This window comes from Ambystoma mexicanum, chromosome 3q (genome assembly GCF_040938575.1).
Source record: "Ambystoma mexicanum isolate Mex_15411 chromosome 3q, UKY_AmexF1_1, whole genome shotgun sequence".
NCBI classification, from domain to species: Eukaryota; Metazoa; Chordata; class Amphibia; order Caudata; family Ambystomatidae; genus Ambystoma; species Ambystoma mexicanum.
This window is the reverse complement of record NC_090926.1, coordinates 799,865,101-799,887,402: the sequence shown is the minus strand read 5'-3', so window position 1 is coordinate 799,887,402 and position 22,302 is coordinate 799,865,101. Positions and strand designations below refer to the sequence as shown.

Here is a 22,302-nt window from a genome sequence, read left to right as displayed (position 1 = left end):
GGACGCTGTCCGTATTGTTCTCTGTCAAGTTGAATGTGTTCTAAGAACACCCGTGGTGTCCTGAAATGTTCGCAAATAAACAAGATGGTGGTATTCTGAAGAAGCTTCTAAGAACACTCCCGGTGTCCTGGAATGTTCGTAGGGGGTGTCCTGAGGACGCTGTCCGTATTGTTCTCTGTCAAGTTGAATGTGTCCTAAGAACACCCGCGGTGTCCTGAAATGTTCGCAAATAAACAAAATGGGGGTGTTCTGAAGACGTTTTTGAGAACACTCCCGGTGTCCTGGAATGTTCGTAGGGGGTGTCCTTAGGACGCTGTCCGTATTGTTCGTTGTTAAGTTGAAAGTGTTCTAAGAACTATCGCGTTGTTCTGAAATGTTCGTAGGGGGTGTCCTGAAAACGGTGTCCGTATTGTTCGCTGGCAAGTTCAAAGTGTTCTAAGAACACTCACATTGTTCGCGGACATTAAAAGTTTCCCATAGATCATAGTTGAGATGTTTGACTCTATGGATGTGATATGCTGCGGTGGTTGTTGCCAGGGCATAGAGTCTTGGGTGCATGGCCATTTGGCCATGCACCCAAGACTCTATGCCCTGGCAACAACCACCGCAGCATATCACATTCATATTTGCTTATAACTTTGGGTGAAAAACAAATGTATAAGGAACAAAGGTATTAGATACTATGGATGTGATATGCTGCTATGGTTGTCCTTATTATTGTATACTTACTGTTTGATCTAGTAATGGGAGTCCATGTTTTTCTTCTTCATTTCTGTGATAAAAGAAAATAGCATGTTAGTATTAGTATTTTGTAATGACTTATTACATTGTATAAGCAATATACTTTTATTTTTTTTCGACCCTCATATTTAGTAGAGTACAAATCAGAGTACTGTGCAATTTGCTCAGTTTCTGTATTTGTTGCTAAAATCATTGGGTCTGTGGGAGAAAAAAAAATCAATTTGGATTAAAAAAAAAACCTTTTTCTGTTATGCTACAGTTTATTTGTTTGTTTGTTTTCAGTGTGCACTTGTTGTTTCTGGCTAATGCTTTATACTTTGCTTTGTTGTATTTTTTTTGGAGCATTAACGGATTCTTCATTTGTTTTGATATTATAACATTTTGGAGCAGTTAGATACCAATTGGCATATTCTAACTGTCTATTTTTTTAATATATTTTAGTGGTTTTGATTTATCTATTTGGATATTGTTAAATTTTGGGACAGTTAGATACCAATTGGCGTATTCTAACTGTGTATTTTTTGGCCTAATTTAGTTAATTCAGTGGTATTCATTTATCTGATTAGTTGTTGTAGAATCTTTGAGCTGTTAGATAGCTTTTGGAGTATTCTAACAGTTTATATTATTTTAACACAAATTTATAATTTTGGGACAGTTAGATACCAATTGGCGTATTCTAACTGTGTATTTTTTGGTCTAATTTAGTGGTATTCATTTATCTGATTAGTTGTTGTACAATCTTTGAGCAGTTAGGTAGCTTTTGGAGTATTCTAACAGTTTATATTTTTTTTAACACAAATTTACTTAAAGGTTTAAATACAGTTTATTTATCAAATTTTGGTTTTAAGAACATCAAAGAAGTGTTTGTAAGATTTGATGGTAATCTCTGCTTTAGAGTAATGGTACTATCATTACATTAAAACCATCCACATTTCTTTTTTATATATGCAGTGTAGTGCCCTGAATTGGTTGTGGCTCCTGCATGGTAGATTATACCTATTGTTGTGAAGGTTTTCTTACCAAGTGATATTTGACCATGTGTGAATCCAGTCAGCTTGCAGTTGTTTTTGGTACCATCTGCATTGTAACGTAGAAGCATTAGTATTATGTATTTACTATGTGTTTGTATTACTAACTGGAGCGATTATCTGAATTGCAGGTAGAGCATAATCTCCCATGGTTTGCATTTTGTACAAGTTGCTGAAATGGAATGGATTCACAATTTGGTATTGCTATATATATGAAGCGTTCATTGGGGATTTCTTCTTGTGTCACATTGTTGCAGAGAGTGCATGTATGTTTCCACATGTATGAAATCTGAAAGATTTCATTTATAGGTATGTTTTTGTTTTCCAGTACTTGTAGTAAGTACATTAGAAATTCTTGTGGATCTTCCTGTGAGTTTATAGTGAATTTCACCATTCCAGCACAGTAATCCAATTGTCGTCTTATTCCAAAAACACTATATGTGTTGTCAGGATTGTTTGCTGCATTTCTGTGAAGTACTAACATTTGCAAACACAATGGGTCTGTACTGTGTAAGTAAATGTTGTCAACAACTGGTGGTAATTGAAATAGAATATTCATTGCTACATTTGCATAGCAACTTACACCAACTGTATTTGAGAATTTAAATGGTCCAGGTAGTTCTGTATCTAACTGCTTTTTTTGGAGTTTGTCTTCCTTCTTTAAAGAAGTACCTGGTTTACTTTGTCTAATTGATTCTTTTTTGTTTGTAGTACTTGATGAAGTATTAGTTTCTTTTACTCTCTTTGGAGGATTTGCAGTGACGTCCTGTTGCATTTCTGTTTGATTTAGTTTTCTTTTACAACGTTTTAGTTTTTGTGGAACAGAATATGTGTTTAGATGGGGAGTGTATAGTGAGCGAAGTCTATTATATTCTAAAATGCAAGGAATATCAGCGTTTACTTTACTTGCATCAAAGTTGATTAGAAATAGACCGTCAAGTGTACGTAAGCGTGATAGTGCTACGTAGCTCATGCCTTCTTTAAAGACTGTGTTACCAATATCTATCATTGCTTTGACTAGGGTAAGACCTTGTGATTTATGAATCGTGACTGCGTATGCAAGAGTTAGAGAAAATTGTTCTCTGCGTACATACATATCTTTGAAGAGAAGGAATCTAGCTGTTGAGCATCCTATCCGTTTTACTTCTGAAAGTTTGTCAAAGAGTATATTGACAAACTGAATTTTGTTGTCACATGGGTATGTTTGAAAGCCAACAACTGTACCCAGTGCTCCATTAACTAGTCCTTGGTCCGCGTCAAGGTTACGTTTAAGCATTACTCTGCAATTTAAGGATAATTTTAACATCTTTTCTAAGCCTGCTGTGTTTGAGATTGATTTTTCTAAATTATTTAGTCTTGTTGTGGCTTGGTCACACATGGGTAGTGTCATACCATGTACATCTAGTTTGTCTGTGGCGCTAATTTCCATTATTGGTTGCATTTCTTTACTTAACATTATTTCATTGAATTTGAGACAGCTTGCAAGAGTTGGCATTAAGGCCATACAATTGACATTTTTGTGGGCTAATTGTTCCATAACATCTGTAGCACATGCATTATCGCCATAAAGTACATTCATGTGCCGGGTTTTCAATGTTGCTTCTGCTTCTTTAGAAAGTATACCAACTCTCAAACTTTTTAAAATGTTGGCATAAGTTAGATCTGCAGATTGGCGCATGTTTTCTGTTAATTCTCTGTATTGGAAATGTTGCCAAAGGTTGACATTTCCAATGCTGCCAACAGTTTTACAGCAGAGTTTGTGCCCTAATGTTTTAAAAATAGGTTCACCTTTTACTGGTGTTAATTGAAGCAGATCTCCAAAAACAATAATGTGTTTTCCTGCAAAGAGCTCTTCATAATCTGTTTTGAGTACTTCTTGTAATCTGAGGTGAATCAAAGCTAACATCAGGTTGGAGACCATGCTCACTTCATCTATTAGTAGCATTTTCATTTGTTTCAATACTCTGCGTAATTCCATTGCAGCTTCTGCAGAAAGTTTGTAATAGTCTAATTTGTTCTGGTGTTCTACTGGTAATAGTAATAATCGGTGTAATGTAACACCACCTATGTTGTAGGCAGCTAAACCTGTGGGGGCAGTGACAACAGCTGACAGTTTGTTGTTTGTCAATTGTTGAAGGTACTTACTTATGATTTTGATTAGGAATGTTTTGCCAGAACCAGCTTCACCACTGACGTACAGTAGTATAGGTTTATAATTATGGCAGGAACATTCTTTATTTTCATGTTTTACACCATGTGCAATTTGTTTTGTTACTTCTTGAAAAATGCTACTTTGCTCATTGTTTAGTTTTGATTGTAGTATAGTTAAGTCTTCCTTATCTTCATACTGACACATGGTGTTTTCTACTTCTATCATAGCTAATTCTGCCTCATTTGTTATTAGTGGTTCTCCCAGTGGTTCTTGGCTTCCTGTTACAGAAGGTTGACTACTATCAGGAGTATCCTTAGCTAGTTGGGCTTGGAGTTCTTCTTCATGTTGCTGTTCATTGTGCAACATTGTTTTGTACTGTGTAAAGTTTACATCAGTTATAGTGTTTTGATTTGCTTTGAAAGCATCCTCATATGAGTCATAGTTATCTAGTAATTGTTCTTCTTTTCTCCATGGTTTGAAGAGTTGTAGCAGGGACATGTAATATACTTCTTTATGTTGAGGAGTCTTCAATGACAATTTGATATGATTAATTAAATTTGGTTTAGTGAGTTTAACTAAGCTGCCTTCACAGTCTGTCACTCTATATTTACCTTTTTTTTCATCAGGTTTCATATTATTTTTGTATGTGTAGTTTTGGGCTATTTGGTATAGACACACGTTTTCCAAAGTATTACTTCTGTTTGGGTAGTATGTGTCCAATAAATTGTTTTTTATAATGTCTTGGCTGTTGGGATCATGTTTGGCTATTGTTTCTATATCTTCATATGATTTTAGAACTCTTTTTCTAGATTTAGCTGGACCAAGACTTAGCCATACTATATTTTCAGATTTACCATACAATAAAGTACCAGTTAAACGATCAGCTGCTTCATAAGATCCACATTCTCTATGGGTGAGCATTTTTATGCCCAAGCTGTATAATTTCTGAGATACTGTTTTATCTGATGACAGGCCATTCCAGGGGTCTTGGAGCTCTGTCTTTTCTGCTTTAGTTAAGTATGCTGTGACATATCGTGCAACTGCAGTAGAATTGTCTGCAATGTACTGCACATCTATGTTTGCATTCCATAAGTGGGCAATGATTGCATTATAATCATTGATATATTTTTCTTCTTCTTTTCTTTTTATGTAATATGTATTTTTAGGTGACTTACCTTTAACACTATGTCTAACTGAAGACATGAGGTGGTTTACTTGACCTGTATTTGTAACTGGTCTAGGGAAACCAAATCGGCATTTGGTGTAGAATTTGCCTTTGTTTTTGTATTTGCGACGACAATATTTTCCACATTTGTGTCTTTGAAATTGTAAAATTTGTGCACGAAGATCACTATTTGTGGCTTCTGATGGAATTTCACAAGTGACATATTTTTCAATAAACTGTAAAACAGTGGCATGACTGTCTTGACCAAATTTAGGAGCATCTTTAATCCATAAAAGCATGTGGATATGTGGTGCTCCTCTGGCTTGGTATTCTTTTCTCCAAAAGAAGTGTTGCACTTCTCCAAGGGGAGGAACAGTTTTATTACAAATAAAATGTAGCATAGCAATGAAGCGATGGTGAAAATATCTTGAAACATTAACAGAATCCAAAGAACAAAGTTCTCCAGGTGTTAGAATATCTATGTTTGTTTTGTTTTTATTTGATATGCGTAGGAAATCATGTAAATCTTCCAATGCATATTCTGCACAACTTAATGTAACAAACCAAGTGGGTGGGCCAAGGTTTCTGATCATACAACCTACATCTCCATGATGTTGAAACCAGTACTCTTTAGTACCACGCATATTTGCTAATAGATTTGTAATATTTGATTGTAAAACCTCATCCTTTTGTTGCACTTTCTCTAATAATTGTGTAGCTGTCATATTTTGAAAGTGTGATCCTGATGTTAATATGTGTGCAACTCCGTAACATAAAGTTGCTAGTTCACTTTCAAAGAGTAGGTGGAATATGTATTCCACATTTTGTCTAAATCTGGGATCTTCAGAATACATTCGTAATGAGCGGTATTCTGAAGCTGATATTTGAATAGGTATATCATCATACCTTCCTCCTTTGCCAGTAGGAAAGAGTAGAGGAAAAGCACGTGCTTCTATACTTTTTTCTCATATACTGATTGGCGATCCTTTTGTTTGACGCATTTGGTAAGTTTCCAGTACATCTTGTACGGTGTCATTACAGTGCAAAGGATGAATTGTATAATGGTCTAAAGTATTTGATATTGTAGCAGGATCTAGTAGATCAAATTGACCAGCTTCTTGTGTTTCTTGAATTATTTCAGTTGTATCTTTCAAGTTTTCTTCAATATTCATTTCTTTGTAATATTCATTATTCTCTTTAAGATATTGGAAGGCTTGTCTAACTTTATATAAATCTACCAGCTGTTGCCATATTTTTTTGTCTTTTGTAGGTACTCCATTTACTAATATAATTAAAGATTGCTGCATTGGACGTTGCACTCCTAGAGTATGCACATTTTCTTTTAGATTTAATGGTAAATAAACTACTTTTCCACGAATGCCTTTTACCAATTCAGAGGGATGTCATTTTGCTGTTTTTGGTTGAAGGCGTATTATTGCTTGAAATGGGTGTACTGTTTGAATTATGATGCTCTCACATAAATTAAGTTGTTGTAGAGGTTTTGGTACTGGGTATAATTCCAAATTATTTGTGATAGAACGTGAAGGAGTTTGGTTGTTGTCAAGTTTTGTAGTGCAATAACTGCAAAGTATTAAGGGCTCAGTTATTTCATATTTGTTTTCTGCTACAAGGTAGAGAGCTAATTCAAACCATTTCGAATCTTCATTGTCTTCTATTTTGTTTGATAGGTCCACAGTTTTTGTGTTACTTTTATAAAAAATTCTACGGCAACATACACATACATGGTTTGGTACTTCAGCTGATGTATTTTAAAATGTTAGTATTTCTTTTTTGTATGTGTTTAGCAAAAGGTTGCCATGTGTAGAATTGTTGCTTAATTGGTTTAAAGCTACTTCATTCTGTAAATGGCTTTCACTTCCAAAATATTTTTTCTGGATATAGTGAATTTCTTCAAGTAGGTCTTTTGCTGTACCATGTAGAAGGATGTTATTTAACTTTGCTAGTGCTAAAGCAGGACTTTTAGCATAGTACAGTTTATAGACTAGATTTCTTATAGTTGAATGATGTGTTGATATCCTTTTGATATCATGGAAAGTGGTTTTACAAGTAGGTCCTGTAATGCAGGCCAATGAATGTCCTTGTAGTCCTGTGTACTTGCGCACTGGACAGGTATCTATATTTTGCAGTTATTTAATTTTGATTTTGTCTTTGCTTTTTACATATTTATTGAGGAATTGGCGTAAAGATTTGAAACATTGTTTGGGAATGTTACACATTGACATGCATGGCCATTTGTACACTAGACGTTCTGATTCAGTTGAATGGAGGGGTAATTCTAAGTTTTCAGGGCATATTTTTGTAAGAAGTACTTCTTGTTCCATTATGGTATTATTCACTTTTTCATAACCTTGACCACTGCTATGCATGGCAATTGTATTAGTTTGCTTTTGTTTGTACGCTTCTTCATTAAAATATGGTTCTGTGCTTGTAGTGTGATTCCATTCACCTCCACTGATACTTAAGAAGCTCTTTCTGTTGATATTTCGCTTATTGAGAAGTCTTTTTTGTAATTTAGTTATTAGTTTTGTTAGTGGTTTCATTTTGTTTAACAGTAAAATAAATACATTTCTTTTGAGAAGAATTGCACTGTCCATCAATGCTTCTAAGATTAATTTCCTACGATAGGTTTTAAGCTTTGAACCTGATTTCTCTCCTGTTTTTATAAGATTTTGAAGGACTTTGTGACAGTATATTTTGGCTAAAATACTTTTCTTGGTATGCTTACTTTGCACTATATTAAAATTTGAAGAAGTAGTTTTATCTGTACTAATAGCTGATTTTCTGTTAATTGTTTTTTGGTTTGTTTTACATTTTGATAGAGGAAGCGAAGTTGTTGTACTTCATACTTCTTGTGTTTCACTAAATGATTGTATTAGCTGTTTTGTTTCAACTTTTTTTTACAAATTCTGCTAGAGATGGATGCTTATGTTGGACACCTTTATTTTCATTTGCTCTACTTTTGCGTTGCTTTCTACAGACTTGACTTTTGGTAGGCATTCTTTAGGGTCTGTTGAAAAAAATAAAGAAGATATGGGTTGGGGTGTTCTGGAATGTATGTGTGCTGTGTGCATGAGTGTTTGAGTAAGATGATAAAGATGTATGTAATGGTGTGTGATTGTGCATTGGGAACTAAAACTAGTAGGGATAGGTATTCTTGAATTTATGTGTTACTAAACTGGGGTTCAGATGACAAAAAAAAAGTAAGCTAGTGGTGTGGAAAAGTACAAATAGTAAATCTAATGTATACAATTAAAACAGTTGTTTGTTCTATAATATGAACATTGTAGTGGTTCAGTTGGGTAATTTGTGTGTCCAAAAATAGAAATTTGTGGGCCATTCTGGCTGTAAATCGCTGTTTAAGACATGGAAATTTTTTGACAAAATGGTACAAAATCTCTATTTTTAGAAACCGAAATAGCTCGTATTAATGTTATAGTATATTTGATTATTAATACAAATATTATGGTGATATTTTACTTCACTGCAATTGTAAAAGCTTCAAATTAGTAACTTTGTATATAGCATTGTTTTTAATTTAGATATTGATTTTTTTAATTGAAATCCTCAGTGCCTTCTGTAAAACCATTAAACTAATTTATTTACATAAGATACATTGCATCAGTTCAGTACATATGATATGTTCTTAATGAACAAATTGTATTGAATGACTAACTGTAGCAAAAAAAAATATCTTTACTATGTCTTGTGAAATTTATAATATATTAGTGAATACCACTATTTCTGCAAGTAAACTGTTCTAGGTAATAGCGCCTCAATGTCATGTCTAATTTAAAGTAATTAAGTAAATAAATAAATAAAAACAAAAAATATGAAATTGTATAAGTATTTTTATAAAGGTTTAAACATAGATTGTGTTTGCATGCAATTTTGTTTGAATATATGTAGTCTATATATTTCATTTAAAAAATGTTAGTTTAACATGATTTGAGTGTGTGTGTATAAAGAAAGTAAAAAGTATAAAGGTTTATAAGTGATAGTTGATTTTAGGAAATTGAAAAAAGTACAGTAAATTCATTTTACCGATTTTACAAGGTGAAAGTCTGTTTGAAAATGTGCTCATCTACTATACAGAAAATATGCATACCTGAAGTTTGTGTTCATGCATATGGATATGCATGGAGCTGCAAGTAGAAATCTTGAAGACTTGTACAGTATTTCTGGTAGATGCTGCTTGCCAATGATATGACACTTGTACTCAGAGAGATTCAGAGTACATTTGCAGTGCTGATCTATGATGATGCAGTTAGATGTAGAGGTCTTGAATGTGATTGGTGCATGGTCATGTGATTTTTGAAGTACATCCAATGAGGGAATGGCAGAGAGAGTGTAGTGGAAATGGTAGAAGGGCTGTTCATGTTACGATATGTCCGCGGACATAGCGGTAGTTCGCGGACATCGGGAGTTACATCCGGGGATTTTTGGGTTCACAAGTCATGCAAATGAGAATAAGCACTGAAAGGGATTGGTCAGGAAAGTTTGGTGGGTGTGTTGTGCCAGGAGAGATTTTCTCAGATACTCTTTTTGCTGAGAGAACAAAAGATAGCTATGGCTGTGTGTTTCAGAAAACAGATTGTTTGGATTTTAGGAGATTCATGGATACATTGGTTGAAGGTGCATGCAGAAAGCTGTGGAGTAGCTGTAGATCTTGGATTCCCACATGTGGAAGTACACTGGCATGGAGTACGTGGAATGAAGTGGTTGGACTTGCTACCTCTCTGTGCTACTTTGGAGACAGAGCAACATCCAGACATAATTGTAATTCATTGTGGAAGGAACAGTTTAGGACATGTGACTGGAATTATTTTTTTGCAATTTGCTATGAAAGAAGGACTTAGGAAGGTTATGGACATGTTTCCTAATTCTCAAGTGATATTTTCACGGATTGCGCAGAGACAAATGTGGCTTCGCTCTTCTTCATTTGGTCAAAAGCAAGGCGCAATGTTAATAAGGCTGTTTGTGGCTTTCTAAGAGATTTTGGCATGTCTTCTTTTCGCAATGAAAATATTATGTTTTGTAGGACATACATTTTTCGCAGAGATTGAGTCCATCTTACTTATGCTGGCAATCAGATTTTTCTGAGAAATGTACAAAATGCATTGTGACCTTTTTTGGAATTACAACAACGATTTTGAAGTAGATGTTAAGCATTTACAATTTTTGACTTACAAACACCACCCAAAGGCTCTTTTCAGAGCCACCACTTCTTTCCAGAGAAAAATACAATGTTTGTGATGGAGTACCAACCCAATTTTTTTAATGTTCGCGAACTGTCCGCGGATTTCTAAAAAATACAAAGAGCCCTGCTTCATTTATTTTCACTTCTATTTTTTAACTGGGAAAGGCGGCTCTGAAAAGAGCCTTATTTTTTTTTGATTTTTGTAATTTTGTATTTTTTTTGGTTTTTCAGACACGATACACTAGGAGAGGAGGGTAAAGGAGGGTAAAGGGGGGGGACACCAACCACAGGGATAAGAAAGGGCGAGCTGAGAGAGGAAGATGTAGAGTGGGTTTTATTTGGGTAGTGAGCAGGTCTTCTCGTGCTCTGAGACGATAGTCTCAAAAGCACTCCGAAGTCGCTCACCCCTGCAGAGTACTGTGTCACAGTACATACATACAACTGTGACCCTCGAAAGGTAGGGGTCATCAGCATTCTGTATGGCCTGTGAGGCAGCTTGAGAAAGATGCTGTCCCACAGAGGTGGTCCTTGTGGTGACAGGATCAGAAACAGAGGATGAAGTAGAGGAAATCAACCTGCTACATTCTTCGCAAGGTACAACCCTGCGAATAGCCCCAGAGTGAAATGACCTCAGGTATCGCTTCATAGTAGTGGTCCCAAAGCTGTACTTACCGTGCTTCCCGCGACTGAGTATAATTTTGCACTCATTGCAGTTAACACGGTTCGTACGAGCCTTAGGACCATTCCCATGAATGGTAAATAACCGCCACACCCAAGACTCACGCCTAGTGCGGGTAGTAGGGATTTCCTCTACCTCATTCTCATCATCCTCTTCTTCCTCCTCTGCATCCTCACTCCTGTTCCCCTCTTCAGGCCCTTGGGGAGGTGGTGGTGGTGGAGGGGGTGGGGGTGGTGCTGAAGCAGGTGCAGCACCAAGTGGCAGTTCAGCAGCCAAGGATGCCATCTCGATGATGGTGTAGTCTGCAGGTGGCAGCAAAAATCACTGTGTTCTGAAGAATAGCCAGAAACACAATGGGAATAAGCTCTTGGGCGTGGTCTTTTATAGGGGTGCTTGTGCGCGGTCCGCGGACATGCGCACTGTCCGCGGACAGATCGAACACAAAAAAAGGATCGGAAAGTTTCAAAAGGTATATAGAAACTCAAGATTGCTATGTGGGACTTGTGCCATGGTGAAATTTTATTGAAAAATATTATGGATTAACTGAAAATGTACTTTTAAATTGTTCGGGGACACGAACAGTGTCCGCATTTCAGGACACACGATGAGCGTGGGCGCGGTCATATGATCCGTTTGCGAACTAGTCCGCGAAGGAAGCGCCTGTCCGCAGGACACCAAGTGCACGGAAACTGGTTAGCGCATGCGCATTGATGTCCTACGGATACTGTTCGGGTTCTGAAGTAATTAAAAGTGCGTCACACGTGAAACGAACATTTTGTGTGTTCTTAGAACAGTTTAACCTTGGTAGCGAACAGTAAGGACAGATATAGTGTTCTTCAGGACACGTGTGATTTAGTTTATGTACGAACATTTCAGGACACCAATTGTGTTCTTAGAACATTTTCAATTGGGTAGCGAACACTACGAACAGGTATAGTGTTCTTCAGGACACCTCCATTTTCGTTTACGTACGAACATTTCAGGACACCAATAGCGTTCTTAGAACAGTTTGAACTTGCTAGCAAACAGTACCGTACAGGTATAGTGTTCTTTAGGACACTTTAATTTTTGTTTGTTTACGAACAATTCAGGACACCGCGTGTGTTCTTAGTACAGTTTCATGTTGCTAGCGAACACTACGAACAGTTGTACTGTTGTTCAGGACACATAATTTTCGTTTATTTACGAACATTTCAGGACACCCTATTGTGTTCTTAGGACAGTTTTAAGATGATAGCGAACATTACGGACAGATATAGTGTTCTTTAGAACACTTTAATTTTTGTTTCTTTACGAACATTTCAGGACACCACGTGTGTTCTTAGAACAGTTTCAACTTGCTAGCGAACAGTGCGAACAGGAGTGGTGTTCTTCAGGACACCTCCATTTTCGTTTATGTACGAACATTTCAGAACACTCGCACTGTCCGCGGACACTTTTATTGTTTTAAAAAAAAAAACGGAAACTATTCACAATACAATATAAAAATTAAACTTTATTTTACATATATTAATAATTTATGACAGAGAAGGTGAGGCAGAAACAAAAACAGGAGAATTTGGGGTTTCAACATGATTGGTATTAGGTGAAGAAGGGATGGAAATCTCATCAAAACGTTTTGGATTATGGAGAGGGTTTGGGGATAATTGACTGGGATATCGTGAGGAGGGACAAGTACATGTGGGGCAATGGTACGAGGTTTTTGGTTTGAAATGATTTTCTACAAAAGTTTTTAAATTATTAAAATTAGCCAACAATACATCCTTTTTTTCTTCTATAGATTGTGAAGACTGTTATCCATAACAGGGTTTTCTGAAGTTTTTTCTATTCTGGTATGCTCTGTACAAAAAAATAATATATATGTTAAATGTATATAAAAAAATAATAAATAAATGGTTTATATTATAAAGTGTTTACCATTAGTTTCACTATCTTGTGACATTTCTTCATGTGGGAAATTGTCCTCTAGCCATTCCAGAGTACTAGACATTTCTGTGAGAAAAAAAAAAAAAGATAATATATTTTTTAATCTAATACAGAAAGTTTATAAATATATGAGTAAAATGAAGTACACTTACTATTTCTGGTAAGATAAGTCCTATGTATTCAGTGGGTCTGGTCTTGTTCTCAGTTCTGTTGTGTCTGTGAGGTAATTAGTAGTAGCAGAAACAATTCATAACTTAACTGATTAGTTTCATGCAAATAAATGATTGCTGTTTCAAAGCTGCTATTTACCCTATGTATATGTATCACTTGATGTGATTGGACCCTAAGGAAAGTAGTGTGAGTACAATGTATACAAATATGACCATATACAGGGAAAGTACAGCCATAAAAAAAAACAACAGAACTATCAGAAAGTGCTCATAAGTCTAGTGATTATCTTTATGCACAAAAAGGATTGCTGTCTTTCAAGCTTGTGTTTTCCCATATGTATATGTTTCATATGATGTGACTGTACTCTAAGGGAATTACTGTAAGAACCTACTAGAAGGATATCTCTACAAATAAAATAAAATTCTTAGTTTCTGACTGTTACTGAAGAAAACCATGTTGCCTAGATATGTCAGCAAAAGAAAAAATAGTGAGCCAGACATGTGATGTCATCAGTGATGTCATCAATGACATTTGTGATGTCATCTTTGATGTCCTGGGTGTTAGTCTTAGCAGTGCACGGTGGTGGCGCGAGTTATGGTTGCTTAGCTTACCATAACTGGCGAATTTCAAGGGTTTTTCGGTTTTACTTGGAACCATAACGTCCCTTTAACAAAGATTTTCACTGAATTTCATAGGTTTTTAGTAGCGCAACTTAACCATAACGTCCCTTTAACAAAGTTTTTTTCATTGATTTTCATAGGTTTTTAGTAGCGCAACTTAACCATAACGTCCCTTTAACAAAGTTTTTTCACTGAATATATATATATATATATATATATATATATATATATATATATATATATATATATATATTTGATTTGTGTGGCATTGGAGCAGGCCTAATAGAGGAAGTTGTGGCAATCTGTTTGAAACGCTATTTTGGACTATCTGGCAGAGTGTCCGCTGCCATGTTCTCTTCTCCGGCCAGTTGAAAAGCCGACAGAAATTCCATATTGCAGTGCCCAAAACCAGAGTTGCATTGCCTCTCTGCACAGTGGTAGTGACCCTATACCTCCTTCTCTTGTTGAGGTTGTGCATAGCGACTGTTTTGTATATGCACACAGTACCACAAACCCTATGTTCCAACCTCAAGGGTGTCAGGCTATACTGCACTGATGACCCCTAATAAGGGTGAAACATGTATGCAGAACATGTATGCAGTTGCCTGTATCCTTGAGAGCTGTCTGACTTTGGTTGAAAAATGCTATTATGGGCCTCATTAGGACCCAGCCGGTAAGGGGTTTATGGCGGCGTAAACAGCGCCGACCCTTACCGCCTGATTCCGAGGTCCCTTAGCGCCATGGAGGTTTTAACACCTGCTTTTAGCAGGTGTTAAAATCCATGGCGCTAAGGGACCTTGTTGTTAATTACGCCACCGTAATTTACGGTGGCGTAATTAACGCCTTCCCCACTCCCATTATGCCCTATGGGGCGAAAATGGGAATGGGGAAGGGTAAATGGGTTAATGGGGACTTACCGCCCCACTCACCTCGGAATGGGGCGGTAAGTCCGCCAACCACCATGGCGTAAACATAGTTTACGCCATGGTGGTAAAGGTACGACCCAGGCGGTAACTTACCGCCTGGGTCGTAATGAGGCCCTATGTATAAAATAGTACTGCCCTGCAGGACAAAGATTCCAGCATTCTTGAAGCTGTAGTCTTGATATGATATGTTATTTGTAACGTGCTTAATACCCACAGGTTTCTAAGCGCAGACCCGGGGATTGAACTCGTGTTGCTCCGTGTCATCTTGCTTCCAAGGAGAGCTTGTTGCACCTGAGCTATCCTCCCGAGATCACTTCAACAGTTCAAGGTAAAGCCCTAGACTGTTATCAACCTTAGGCAGTAGTGACAAAGAGCAGTAGAGCAAGGGTTTATTCACAAAAAGAACTAGGTATGAGCCCCTAATCATTGGTGGAGGCCAGTGTGTGCTTGGCATTGGGTGAACTAAGCAGTTCAGTCAGTTGAGACTGCAAGCTGGGTTAAGTCAGATGCATCTGTTTGAGGGGGGCCCACTGGAGTCAAGTGTAACATTTAATGCGTTGTGAGGCTGAGAATGAGTCCAAAGAAAGACATCCAAAAAGCAGGATGAGTTAAGGGGTAAGTGTGTGCATGGCTGTATATCCCTGCTTTTGACACTAACATGAAGAGGTCTGATGTGCAGCTGCTCACACCATCTTTCCCTCTCAGCACGCAGTATATGGTGCTGTGTCTTAGTAAGTGGCAGTGGATGGAATACTGCACTCTGAACAAGTGTACGTCATTAGTGTCTAGCACTCTGACTACCAGTATACGATTCATAGCCTTTACTCTGAGAAAATACTGGTGGGAAAGTGTGCATATGCAGGTAAAGATTGTCTTGGATCGTGAGCATGTGTGAATGATGATGAGTATATCATACCTTGAGAATGCATACAGGAGGGAACAGAAAGCTAAATGCCGGAATCCTTACAGGGGAGCAGAAAGCTCCTGTACAGCATTACAGTCGGATTGTACTGCTGGCACTACTTCACCTTGCTAACAAGCTCTGTATCTGTCTCTTGCCACATGCTAGTGATGTGTATATGATGCACGTTGGTCATGTGGAGGTGCAGGAGGGGGCAGTCTCTCATACTATAAGCCTGTGCTCTAATCTTTAGTGTCTCCGCTCTGAGGCTGTGCAGATGGTTTGTGCCAAGAAATCCGAGAATGCACAGCAGAAATTAAACTGTATGAGGAAATCACTGAAACCTTACATGGACACAAAGCTCAACCTGCAGCATTAATAGGTCGTCTACAAAGGCTGAAGAGACAGGAACAAGGAGTGGCAGTTGGTGACGCAGTATATAAAGAAGTGGTATCAGTGGATGGAGCGACATGGTATTCAATTTGCAGCAATCTTTCAGCTATGCATTCTGGCCAGCGTGTGGCCCATGAAGGAAAAGCTGCAAGCTTGAAACTCTAATTCCCTCTGACGGAATTGCTATTTATAACCACAAACTTACCTCTGCACATGATCAGGATCCCGGAACATATTTTATTGACAGGAATGGCTCTTTGAATCATAGATAATTATCAATAAGCCAGTTATTTATCCGATTTTTGTTTAAATTAACTTAAAAATTAAAGCGGCGAAGGAATAAGTACTTCATGATGTTCACTACCTGCTTTTATGCTCTAAAGAGAAAACATTAAAACAAGAATGGAGCTAAATCCATTCATTGCACTTTATACACAGTATATTTAATTACTTTACAGAAAAGCAACGCACTCAGAAAGACCCCATAATGCACTGCAGTGACGGTTAACCTTCACATTATATATGCAGGTACATTATCGAAGTGTAACTCTATAAATAGAAACTTCAATCTGCCAAGACAGAGAGTGGGGGGGGGGGGTGGAGTTGTTTAGGATCGTACTAAAAGCGCTGCAACTAACTCTTCCTCCTTCATGGGATTATAATAAATCAAAAATGATATTAGACTAGCAAGAGGAAACCTCAACTAGGGTTGGGGCATAACAGATCTGAGATCTAAACCACGTGCCATAACCATGACTCTGCCAGGCACATCGTTAATGGAACAGTCCAAAAGGTTACTGAATGGCTCTGTGACTACAGGTTACACAGGGATGCCTGCTCAGCCCGTGACTTGTGGCGGATCCACAGAATGTGTGATATATTTCAAATGACACTATTATTGTCAGGATGGGTAATGTGATAGGCCTTTATACATCCAGGGGATTTCTCTAGAAGGGAAAAGAGTGTCCTTCTCTCTGAGCAATCAAATCGAAAGGTGAAGAAAAGGGATACATTACAGTTCATCAGGGTTTTCTTGTCTGACAGAGTTGCTCGTCTCCCTCTAGTTCTCTTTGTAATTTCTGCGCCACAGTCACAAGTCATAGTGCCTTACTCGTTTCCTGACCACTAAGTACACTAAGCTTGTTGACAAATTAAACACAGTGTATGGGATATGGTGCCTAGCTCACTATGCCTTTACAGATATAGCACTGTGCTCGCTCTCAGAGCCAACACTAGTTATTCTCTCACTCAAGGTTTGGTTGCCACACTTGAGCGATGCTTGTGTTCAGCTTTTCCTGAGGAGACCCAAGTCCCTCAGGCTCCTTCTGGAACGGTTACTTTCCAAGGCCCTGAGCGGTCTCCAATCTTCTCCAGTGGGCTTTTCTCCATCAGCCTCCTCCAGACTCTCAGCTTGCTTTGGTCGCTCTGCTCTTACAGGTCTACCAGTTGAGAAGAATTTCAAAAACAGCTCTTCAACATCAGGCAGGCTCTCATTCTCTGGTTTTCGCTTAAAGGCTGGTTCCACAATTGTTCTGTTTTGGTATAGCCTTTTACAAGTGTCCATCTGGATATGTTTTACTAACAAGGCTCGGTATTGGGTAAGGCCCTTCTAACGTTTCTTTTTATCCTTCTGGTTGGTTAACAAGCTTAGTTGGTTTACCACCTAACTCAGCACCACCAAGGCTTTATATGGCTTACTTTGGCCATTTTATGGTCACATGAAAGTACTGGGTCCTACCTGTCCTCTATTCATGAAGGGTTCTGTTGGCTCAGTGCTTCGCTGCAAGGTACTGGGTCTACCAGCAAGATATGTGCCCGTTTTATGATAGCAGTTAACATTATGCAGGCCACATGAGTTGACATTCAAGACTGCAATTTCATGATTCCACTGATGTTTAGCCAAGCGGGGTTAGAAGGTGCATTGCACCGAACGTGTTAATGATAAGTCATGGTGACTTGGGGGTTAATGGGGTTACTGCATTAGCCAGTGAGAGTGGGGAGGCGAGTTGGCCTAGGTGGCGGGCCAAGCCTGAGATCTTGCAAAAAGCTGAGTGTGTCAGTAACACTGTGGGATAAGCTTATCAGGGGGAGTGCATAAAAGGACTCACACTGACAGTGAGAGAGCACACTAAGCAGATAGAAAGCAAACAAACATATGGGAGCTGTGTAACAGAGACATAAGGGAGTGATGCTCCTGCAGGTTAGGGTGGAGGATCAGGTCCCTACTTAGGGGTCCAAGCTGGGACCCTTCCACGTAGCAGTCATGCCCCATTATCATGCACCCTATTGACAATGCTTGGCTCTAACGAGAAATACAGTCTGAATGCCTTTAACATCCTCACTTTTCAATATCTATGGTAAGCCCCTGCACGATTTTCTAGCCAATCTCAGTGCAGGCTTGCACTGCTATGCTGAAGATACTCAGTGGTATCTGAATTTGTCACAGGATGATATTACAGACAACCCGAGATCCTCTGCTATTCTGGATTGCCTAAAAAACTGATGGACCGCAACTTGCTCAGCTTTTATATAACAAAAACTGAAATCATGTAGTCTAGAACGCGTCACTCCCCATTTCAGCTAGGATTCAAACTTTAGGAGTATTTTTATTCCTATAATGGATATGTCAGCACCAGTTAGTTCAATAATCAGTAGTTTCCCTTAATACCTTCTACCAGCCTTTTGCTTACATGCCAAAATATCACCAGGAAAATATATTAAGGTAAGCATTAAGTGTCATCACTCTTGAAAGACAGGGAAACCTACACATCCTTGGGCTTAGAATGCCAATAAATAAATTAATAGCACGAACAGTACACTTTAGTGAGAGGAACCCAGTGTAAAGATTATAGACGGTGTGTTTGCTGTACTTTGGATTAATTGTTTACCTGTTTGTATGTACATGTGGTTCTATAAATTACGTTTAATGTTTTAAAACGATTTTTGTGATTGTGTGGTTTATGACTAAAAAAATTGTATTTTTTTAAACAAATAATGAATTTTGGAAGCAATCCCAAGGATGTGTAGGCGTCCCTGTCTTTCACTTAATGTTTACCTTCCGTTTGTACCTTAAATGTGAATACCCACGAGGTAGGATGTCTGTGTTTCCCCGACTTGGGTTTAGCCGTTTTCGAGATCAGTGCAGGGAAAATATAGTCATGTGAAAAAGTAGCAAAAAGTTTGTTTTTCAAAATGTAGTCATTCTCTGTACAGGCAATGTAAAGTGTGAACATGTTGCCAGTGATAGGGTTGCCAAAAAAGCTGTTTTCAAAACCTCAAATGTACAAGGCTGCAACCCTAAACATGGCTTACACTCCTAAGAAAAACAGACAATCACTAGCCCTCCACAATCACCCTATGTCTAACCCTTACGCTAACACTTACTGCAAATCTTAGTCTACCCCTGACCCTAGCACTTCAGCATTCCAAAGCATATTATTTGCACCTAATGCAATACAAAACACCAAATAGATAAGTAGAAAATGAACAGTGACCCTGACTTCAACCCCATCACTGCTCTCCACAAATTCCATAGCCTTTACCTTAACCCAAATCCCTGCTCCAACGCTAACCTTAGCCACACCCTACCTGAATACTAACACTTACGCTACCATAGCCCCCTAGATTGATTCATCCTAAACCCTTATCTTTCCCCAGCCCTCCCCAACCTCCATATCCCTTTGACTCTACACTAAACCTTAACTATGTTAACTCTTGCCTTACCATAATCTGTACCCTAACACTTACCCACTTCCCTAACTCCTAATCGAACCCCAAATTCAACATCCCTCCAGAATCATCCTGACCCTAACACCTGCCTTAATTCTAACCAAAATCTTTACTCTGACCCTAACTTCTAGCCATACCCTAAACCCGGCAATCACAAGCCCTCCACCTTAACGCTTACCCTAAGAGCAACAACATATTGGCTAGTTTTAATTTGCATTTTTAGATTACATTTTGCTTGGCGACTTTCACTGGTAAAGTATTTTCACCACGGTTTTTTCATTAACTACAGCCATTAACATTTTCACTGGATATTGGCCTTTTCTGCAGGAACACAATGTTATCATATAGCAAGACCCATTATTGACTCAAAACGTGACTATTGCCAGCGCTTCTTTTTGGTTGTAGCAAATGTCAAATATCAAAACTTCATATACTTCAGAAACATGTGGCATTCACTGTTGTAAATGCCGTCGTTTTTGCACGTTTACCACACATATTATACAGTGTGAACTAGCTTCCACTTCAAGCCAGAATCAACTATAAAATTGCTTCACTCACCAATAAATGTCTGTATGGTGATGCACCACGTATTTGACTGAAACAGTTGCTATGCGTCGCCCAGGCAGAAATCTAAGATCAGCCGATTCCCAACTTCCAAATTCCCCCTTAAATCTGCTGTTGGCAGATCGTTTGCAGTATTACCTTCAAGATCTCAATAACATTTCTTATTAATCAAGAAGCAGCTCAAAATTGAATGTTTCCAAATTCATTTCATCGCAAGATAGAATATCTGTATTTCCTCAGTCTCCCTCCATTTTCAAACAATGATCACTAACAGTGCTTAGTGCCTACGGGCCCTCAGCGCGGTATACGTTTATGTAACATCACATCACATAACTAGAGAGAGAAAGGAAAGACAGAGAGAAATTTCGTATGGATCCGAGAGCCTCTGAAGTCGGTCAGGCACCCATTCACTTGCAAAGGACAAAGACAGACACTGGGTAGTGACACAATGGGTCCACAATTCTAAAGGAAGAAACCAAATGTGTAACTGTTATCCCACAGAACTGGCAAGCCACTCATCGATGCACAAAAGCCTTTTAAAGGCTGATTTGCTCCAAAACGTACACATGATTTCCAAAGTGATTTAATGGTCTAAGGGTTTTGCGGATAAATCAATTAACCTTTCAAAAGTAGACTCCCACCAGCCCCCAAACTTGAACCATGATCTAAGCTACACAAAGCCTGTTTGCTGTCCTGTATTGCAAAGTTCAGTGTTCTAAACTGAATGCCAGACCAGGTCTCAGGAACTTCATCTACCTGCCCTTTCCTGATGTACAAATAAGTAAATATACTGTGCAGCAGCTCTGTAGCAACATAGGGCACAGTAAAAAAGAATAAGATACAGAATTAAAGTAAGGTAGGAGAAAATAAACACCAAATAATAAAAAACGCTTAACACTCACTTACGCAAGCTTCGGGCTGGGTTTAGAGACATTTTACGGACTATGACTCTTGAAAGTCCTGAAGGACTGGAAATGATGAATACAATGCTTCAAAGGAATAATTACTCCAATTGAATCAACCATTGTTGGCACTGTCATAATTAATAAATTAAGATGAAATAAACCTAGAGTTAACTGAGGGATTCTTGGACCCCAAATTGCAAATGTTCAAGCCATCTTGGTTTCCAAATCAAACCATCTGGTTGCGGGTTGAATTTGAGATGGATATTAGCTTGGTTCTATTTGAGATGTTTTACAATATAGAGTAATCTCTTTGAGATGGTCATTAAGCATTAGTACTGCTAACAAATCTATAACCTGCACTGTATGTCGATACTGTATATCTGCTTTGTATCATTAGCAAGGAGGAAAAGAAATACAGGCAAGAAGCAGAATTGCCAAGCACGTATAATGTCCAATAACAAAGAAGCCCGAAAGAGACACTCATTCCTATACAGTTCTTATTTGACCCGTACTATGCCATTGTGAACCACATCCCACATCCCAATGAAATTTTACCTGCAGCTCCAGTCGGACCTCTGATGTTTTATCCTCATACAGGGCGATTCCAAAAAGGGAGAGCTGCAGCGAAGCTCCTCCAAGTAGAACTGGGTGAGTGCAGAACTCCCAGGATTCACTGAAGATCCCAGCACTCGGAGATCTGAACAGGAATGAAAATGCCTTTTTCTCCCCTGGCAGGATCACACCTGTGGAGTTATTGAGAAACCATTATTATTAGGGAGTCAACACAATCATACTTAAGAATTCCTTTCATGTACACTGCCATTGGTCATAAGACAAATATCCCAAATAACAGATTTGCACACAGATTTGTGCACACAAGCAGTAGTAGGCTTCAGTGCACGAAAAGACAAATACCAGACACCATACAACTAAAGGGTACATCCCAGCTGTACGTTAAACAACCTCCCCATAGGAAAGGTATGTCACACACCCAGGGTGTTGTAGACACAAAACATATAACTAAACTCTGTGAGAAACCTGAGGATGTCTCACCCACTAGTCCCTGGGGATATGTCATCCAGGTGGCCAGGACAGGGCCATTGCTTTTGGATCCAGTTCCTGGGGGTGGACCAGTGCGGGAGGATCACCTGGTTGACGGGTCTTCGGGGAGTGGGACACTGGAT

The 22,302-nt window shown here is 38.4% G+C and overlaps 1 protein-coding gene across 2 annotated transcripts in view; it reads right to left on the bottom strand.

Moving 5' to 3' along the window:
- The window catches only part of MYCBPAP (MYCBP associated protein), a 1,263,051-nt gene that overhangs the window by 584,750 nt on the left and 655,999 nt on the right, over window positions 1-22,302 (bottom strand). For both annotated transcript variants that reach the window (XM_069654887.1, XM_069654888.1), the window contains one exon: window positions 21,674-21,861. In XM_069654887.1, coding sequence (XP_069510988.1) covers window positions 21,674-21,861 — 188 coding nt within the window. The remainder of the gene's footprint in view (window positions 1-21,673; window positions 21,862-22,302) is intronic.